This window comes from Macrobrachium nipponense, chromosome 13 (assembly GCF_015104395.2).
Source record: "Macrobrachium nipponense isolate FS-2020 chromosome 13, ASM1510439v2, whole genome shotgun sequence".
In the NCBI taxonomy this organism is placed as follows: Eukaryota; Metazoa; Arthropoda; class Malacostraca; order Decapoda; family Palaemonidae; genus Macrobrachium; species Macrobrachium nipponense.
Genome location: NC_087206.1, coordinates 16,427,412 through 16,435,429, shown reverse-complemented (window position 1 = coordinate 16,435,429; position 8,018 = coordinate 16,427,412). Strand labels below are relative to the sequence as shown.

At 31.8% G+C, this 8,018-nt stretch overlaps 1 protein-coding gene across 2 annotated transcripts in view; it reads right to left on the bottom strand.

Moving 5' to 3' along the window:
- Positions 1–3,162: 3,162 nt before the first annotated feature.
- LOC135225661 (neural-cadherin-like) overlaps positions 3,163–8,018 on the bottom strand; it is a 272,106-nt gene continuing 267,250 nt past the window's right edge. For both annotated transcript variants that reach the window (XM_064264999.1, XM_064264998.1), the window contains exon 15: positions 3,163–3,487. In XM_064264999.1, the coding sequence (XP_064121069.1) occupies positions 3,460–3,487 (28 nt within the window). In that variant the 3' untranslated portion in view covers positions 3,163–3,459. The remainder of the gene's footprint in view (positions 3,488–8,018) is intronic.

Sequence of the window (8,018 nt, the reverse complement as noted above, 5' to 3'; positions counted from 1 at the left end):
AACCTAGACAAGTCTCAAACCTCTTGATCTAACGAAGTGTGTAGACCCTTTTCCCAGAGTAAATGAGTCTTTTTGTAAGAAAGACGATAATGAATGTTCTCTTGTTTGCCAGGCAAACGAGCATTTTGGTGACGGCACTCTGGAGAATTAATCGTTCCTCAAGTTCCTACGAAGGAGGTCGATTTATTGATGGTTTCATCCTATTAAATATTGATTTATTCTAAAGCGTTACCCGTTGCCTTGTAACGACCCCTAAGTCGTCCATCAAGTCGGATTATCTTCATTGTAGATCATTTTTTGTTTTTACTTCCTGGTATATTGTGCCATGGAAGCTTACTAAATACTTAATGGGGCTCTAGCTTGTTCTGTATGGAACTGTGTAATATAATAATAATAATAATAATAATAATAATAATAATAATAATAATAATAATAATAATAATAATAAAAATTGACAAAATCAAGAAGAAAGTATCACTCAATGATGTCGCAATACCATGGGACACCAGAGTTCAAGAGAAAGAAGGGAAAAAATGGATAAGTATCAAGACCTGAAAATAGAAATAAGAAGGATATGGGATATGCCAGTGGAAATTGTACCCATAATCATATGAACACTAGGCACGATCCCAAGACCCCTGAAAAGGAATCTGGAAAAACTAGAGGCTGAAGTAGCTCCAGGATTCATGCAGAAGATTGTGATCCTAGAAACGGCGCACATAGTAAGAAAAGTGATGGACTCCTAAGGAGGCAGGATGCAAGCCGGAACCCCACACTATTATTACCCAGTCGAATAGGAGGACTGATAAACCAAAAAAAAGTAATAAATGATAATAATAATAATATTCATCACCATCATCTACAATTGTCAGAAATTACATAAAGATTAAAGGCGTGAATTTCAAAGTCCACTACTGTTTTAAAGAGTTACTCGGGTACTGCTAAATCTTCCTTCATGTCAAAAACTTTATTTTTTCGGTTATACACTGAAATCTTAAAATGCTGCAATGTCAGAAACATTTCATAGTGAATAATCATACCTTCCATTGCATATTATCTCTTGAAATTTGAAAAGAAACGTGTTTTTCCACATGAATAAGGGAAGTTTTCCGAATGATTTTCCTTAAAAACAGTTGAATTACAGTTCAACAAACAGAATCTCCTCGTATGTAAGCACTTTCTTTTTTTTTTTTTTTTACTAAATATAATGTAAATAAACACACTGTATTGAATTGTCTGAAATATCTGTACTCAGCTTTGTTTACTTTTTTATTTAGTTTGATTATTAATCATTCTGGATATTCTTTTTCCCTTTATTCTTTTCATTAATTCAGTTGTTAATAGTTTTTTTTCAAATTCTATCATTCGATTGTATGGAGTCTTGCCAAATAAGTTCGTATCCTTATTCTGATATCGAGAAATAATCACATTGTAAGATAATATATAGGATATATATTGACGAGTGCGCTCGTAGTATTTGCAAAAGTCGTGACATTTGCCGTGTTCGTTTTTACAAATTATAGGCCTTTAAATGTCAATAATAATATTTATTAGTAATTTTAATTAGTAACTCTTTTTTTAAAATGACCAGTATTATCAGCGTTGTCACTTTCGTTTGAAATTGTTTCTGTTTTTATTATCAGTAAGGGTATATGGTTATATTTTTTTTAATCAACACTGATGTGGTTATGTCTCTTAAATTAATTTTGTTCCTCAAAAGTCTTCTATATGAAATGAGGTAAACCGGTCATTAATGAAAAGTGCAAATGTAAGGTATTTGAGAGAGAGTCTAATGATAATAAGAACAGTAATTAGGAATATAGAAAGAAGGATACTCTAAAGAAATTCTTTCACTTACAGCACATTTATTAGAACATTAAACGTAAGTTTAATATATGATACAAAAAAACGTATTTACATCCTTGGTACAAAAATACCCGTATTTTACAATATAAAAGGTTTTAATTCCTCTCTATGAAGTATGTCTATACAATTATGAATTTAAGCATTCATAATATTCGATCAAACTCTGAGTACTGTCAGCATCAAAACTTATTATTCACAGACACAATAAACTAGGAGAGTTAACCACTGATTTTAGCGAAAAATTTACACGGATTCACATCTTCACTATGTGTAATTATGTAAACCCAAACACGTAGTAGGCAGAAAGATTTCTTTCCATTTACTAGATAGCTAGCGATGATTGGAGTGTGATGCCAGTCATTCTTATGGATAGTCCTGAATTTGAAAGTTTATCCCGGATTACAGTCGTGACGTTCTGTTAATTATTTAATTACAAGGCAGTCATTCCTAGATTACAAGGATGTAATATCTTTTTCCATTAAGATCTAAAAAGCTGAAGTATCCTCAGTACTGGTTAAAAAAGGTTGATATTAACCTTTTTTTCCACTGATAGATTTCGAGATTCAAGATTCCTTTTCTGTCAGGAGAACACCTTTGGTTCTTTTTCGGGACTGCAAAAATCGATTTCTTTTGTATGGATAGATGACAAGGTTCATGTTTAATTTTCTATGTCTGAATATGGGTTGGATATAGTATATTATAATTTTACGAATTGACAGTTTCCCTTAGATTATTTCACGATTGTCCATTTCTATATTTTCTATATTCTTGCTAGTATAAACGCACACGGAATCAAAGACAAACAAACAACGAGATGAACACTGAAATATGGAGTTGCCTTGGTAATCCAGCATTTATCGTTTTAGCAATTATACAAAAAATACACGTACACATCGTCAAGGAGACTATTTTCATCAAAATGTAGTTGCACAGTGAACGAAAGCAAAAATTGCAGGGGAGTCGAAAAAATACTGAGTAGAAATAAGATTGTTTTGTATACACCACTTCCTGTGTACTTGAGGTATGTCAAACTGAAAAAAATTGTAGGCACATTGCAATTAAAAAGCACATTCCAAAAATGATTATGGACATCGCAACTCATGACAAAAATATGTAGTATTTGAGCACAAAGGATAAAAGTGTCAATAAAACGGTTATATACAGCGCGCATACACGCGCACACGCACGATATATATATATATATATATATATATATATATATATATATATATATATATATATATATATATATATATATATATATATATATATATATATAATCTATATATTTGTGTGTGTGTTTGCTTGCGGGTGCTGGTACTCTAATTTTAGGTGGCTGGATTGTAATGTAAAAGGATTATGTATGCAAAAAAAGCAGTTACTTGAAAGGTTGAACCATCAAGTTTTATTTTATCATACAGAGCATATGAACAGACACCTAAACGCCCTTTCCATCTCTTCCAGAACTCTGGCGGTGAATTAGCACAACATCAGCTGGGGTCTCTGACGTGCTCCTCGTCATCCTCTTCCGAGTCGCAATCCGCGTAGAGGGCAGCGAGACGGAGGAAACAAGGACCCCAGTTGGCCAGGTATTCAAAACTTTGTTCGCCACTGTCCGTTCCTGTTGAGGGATAACAAACTATTACACACACGTGTATATATGTGTGTGTGTGTGGGTCTGTGCGTTTACATCTATATTACAGGGAATATGAAAAATCCAGGGATTTCACGAAATACCTAGGGCATATGTGAAATAACCAATTGTTTTAGGAACATTTGATCCCAGAGGGCTAGTACTAAACACGGTGGAACAGTGATCCATCTACATTGTTTCGCCGTGTATGGTAATAGTCCCTTGGGGGTCAAAATGTGTGTTTCGCTGTGTTTAGCACCATAGTAGATTCACATCAACCGTGCATCTGATGTCTAGGCCAGGAACTTACGAGGCTCCTGATTGGCTGTTGATTAGCCAATCACAGGGCTGGAAACTCTCAGCCTCTCTCGAGAGTTCACGTTGGCAGGATGTATGTTCCACTTTTCCTGAGGGATACGTCTTTCAAAAGTATCTCTCAGGAGAGATGGAACATACATCCTACCCATGTGAGCTCTCTCGAGGGACTGAGAGTTTCCAGCCCTGTGATTGGCTTATTCAGAGCCAATCAGGAGCCTCTTAAGTTACTGGAGTAGGCATCAGATGCACGGGTGATGTGAATCTACTATAGCCCCTGGGGGATCAAATGCTCTTAGAGACATTTGATCCCCAACGGGCTAGTAGTAGATGAATCACTGTTTCACCGTGTTAATACTATCCCTCAGGGTTCAAATGTTCCTAAGCGAATTGGTCATCATTTCACATATTCCTTAGGGATTTCATGAAATCCCTGATTTCACATATTACCCTGTATTATATATATATATATATATATATATATATATATATATATATATATATATATATATATATGCTTATGTGTGTAAAGGTAACATACAAAAATTCATAAATTTATGAATTGCTATCTGGTAGCCGATGTTCTAATAATGGTCATTTTCCAATTGGTGTCGAAGATATATGCAATTATTGATCTGTATATATATTTATCTATATGTGAATAACTTCTGTATCATTGCGAGCGAATGCAAACGAAAGCTTATTTATATTTTAAGAAACTTTCGTGGGAGAAATAATATTCTCAAAATACACCGGAGTATGGGAACCGTGCCATGTAGATGACGTCCTTGCTTCATTGGGTTGATCATATATATATATATATATATATATATATATATATATATATATATATAGTATATGATATATATATATATATAGATATATATATATATATATATATATATATTATATATATATATATATATATGTGTGTGTGTGTGTGTGTGTGTGTATATCAAACATATATGTGTGTATATATATACATAATTACATAAGTATATTATATATAAATACACACATATATATATATATGCATACTTACATATGTATGTATGCATGTATGTATGTATAATATATATATATATAGTATATATATATATATATATATATATTATATATATATATATATATATTCAAACCCATGAAGCAAGGACGTCATCTACATAGCACGGTTCCCATACTACGTTGTATTTTGAGAACATTATTTCTCCCACAAAATGTCCTAAATATCGGTTTGCTAGGAGGGGTGACAGAAGTTTCTTAAAATATAAACAAGCTTTTGTTTGCATACGCTTGCAATGATACATACTTAATTGGGAAAGGCACTTGATTAGCAGTAAATTCTCCCTTACGGCCAACACTACTGCAGAATATTAAAAAAATGAGTAAGTTCTACCATTTCAGGTTTCCACAGCCTTCTGGGAACCCTTAGACCGGTATCAAATTTACATTAATCTTAGTAACTGATTACTAAGCCCCTATTTTCCTTATGATTTTATATTCATAATTCATTTGTCCATAAGTCAACCTGGAAAACGAGCTTATTATCTGAGATTTGAAATTTTTCATTTATATGATATTCATTATTTTCAATGCATCGAATAATTCTCACCTGTTTATATATATTTAGATATATGTATATATATATATATGTGTATATATATGTATATATACACGTGCATATAGGTATATATACATGTATATATATACATATTTTTTAACTTTTTTTGACAATATTTGTTATTGGATTTATTAAATGACTATAAGTGTATAAGATAATGTTTTCACTACTGGTACTAACAGAAAGAAAACCTTGTACACAAAAAGTTCTACACTATTTTAAAATAATGCAAGAAGTCTAAACCTGGCAACTGTTAGCAGTGTCCCCCTTAAATACAAATTTTATAATTAAAACTTCATACCTATATCAGCTATGTATAACCGTGTATGCCTGTTATATTTTAACCTATATATATACACACATGTATATACATGTATTATATATATATATATATATATATATATATATATATATATATATATATATATATATATATAATAGTCCATGCAAATGATAGATATTTCACCTTTTCAGTCTTTCGAAAATTAACTAACATTGCCTCTTTTGTTCATTATTATTCCAATCACCATCAAAATGTTAAATGCTTTGTTTTTTCTGAGATGTTCCAAAGGGCTCTGCGCCTCTGTAGCCCACAGTTTATTGACGCTGAGATTAAAACTATTTATTATATTGCGTTGAAACTTAGATACCCAAGAACTTTTCTAGATGTAGCATGGAAAAGGTCTAGAAAAACATTTTATTTAACTAATGACAAACTTGATTTTAGTAACATAAAATTCTCAAATTACATATGATGAAAGGTTTTTAGAAATTCCTATAATTTTAAAGCTTTTCAACATAAATGTTGTTTTCAGTAATTTCAATGTTAAGGGTTTAGTAATGAAAAATTCTCTTAAAGATGTTTCTGGTTGTATATATGGAATTCCGCGTAAAAAGAGAGATAAATTGTATTATGGACAAACCAGAAAATCATTTTTACAACGAATCAAACAACACCAATATTCTGTGAGAAATGGCCAAATATCGAATGCATTATTCGTACATATGAGAGATTTAGATCATCCTATTAACTGGACTGAAGCAAGGTCCATAATCCCGTGTAGCGACAGTTAAAAGGAATATCATTCACTCTTGTTTCATGAAGTTAAGTAATGGAAGTGTTCTAAATTTAAGTCTTGATTTGTTTAAACTCGATGCCTTCATAATTAAAAAAGTTATTGATAAAAATAAGCAACAAAATTAATATAATGAGTTTTATACTTGTTTTTGGATTTTGTATGAATAAGCTTCCGTATCTCTTATGGTTAAATCTATGGTTTTAGTTTGTGACCGCGTGATCCCGGATTATCCTGGATTTCCTCTTTGATTTCTACCCCTTTGACAATTAACCGTTTGGTATTCTTGATCTTGAATAAACAGGAGAAAGCGCTTGTTACTGACCTTCTGCCTGTTATTTTTCTGTGGTATTCGCTTATATCAAGAAGTCACGTGCATCTACTGTGATTTATATATATATATATATATATATATATATATATAGTATATATATATATATATATATATATATATATATGTGTGTGTGTGTGTGTGTGTGTGTGTGTGTGTGTATGTGTGTGTGTATGTATAACTGAATCACAAAAGTTTGGAACGTGATAAATCCATAAATAAAGGTATAAGCCACGAAGGAAAGATAAACAACGGAGTTCTGCAAGATCTTTCTACTCAACGTCCTTTACTTAGCAGACAAATTGACTTACATGAGAAATTGAGAGTACTGGAAAGGTGGTATAAGTGACAGATAGGGATTATAAGGAGATTAGTGCCTAGAATCCAACACACCTGCAGAATGAGTAACCTTTCCAAACAAGCAAAAACATGGGTACAATTTAAGAACAAAAAGATTTTAAGTCCAACTGCTCAGACACATGGACACAACAATTAAAGGATTATACAGGGCGGCAGCTGACCACATTCAGATCTTTGGTACACAAAAACTTATTCACAAAACATATTAAAGATACATATGCAAAAAAAATATCTCTAAGGCAGCTAATTTGTATTTAAGTCTATAATTATATCTTTGAGGTCATTCTTAATCATGTTACAAATACAAGGGTCTAAATGAAACATGCCACGACTAATATTAAGATTACAATGGGAAGTAAGTTGTATTATGGCAGATACAAAAAGATTTCTTGATAAGACATCTTTTGATCTTGCAATTACTAAATTACCAATCCAATTTATCCGGTGGTTGTTTTCATTTAAATGAATGAATATTGCATTAGATGTTTGCCCAGTTTTGTCAGAATATTTATGCTGTTTTAATCTTACTTCCAAGCCCCTGCTCGACTGTCCGAGATAAAAGGAGGGGGAGTCCATACATGGAATTTTATATATTATGTGTTGCTTTCCCTGGGACCATTTTTTATTAACATTCCTTTTAGTGTGTTATTATAGGAAAAAACTATGTTGACCTTAAAGGCTTTTAACAATGATTTAATGGTTTTAAATCCGTTAAAATAAAGCAAACTGAGAATGTTCTTAGATTTTTCTTTCTCTGTGTTACTAACACTATAAAAGTTTTTGTGAGCTTTATTATAGCAAATATCTGATATATGT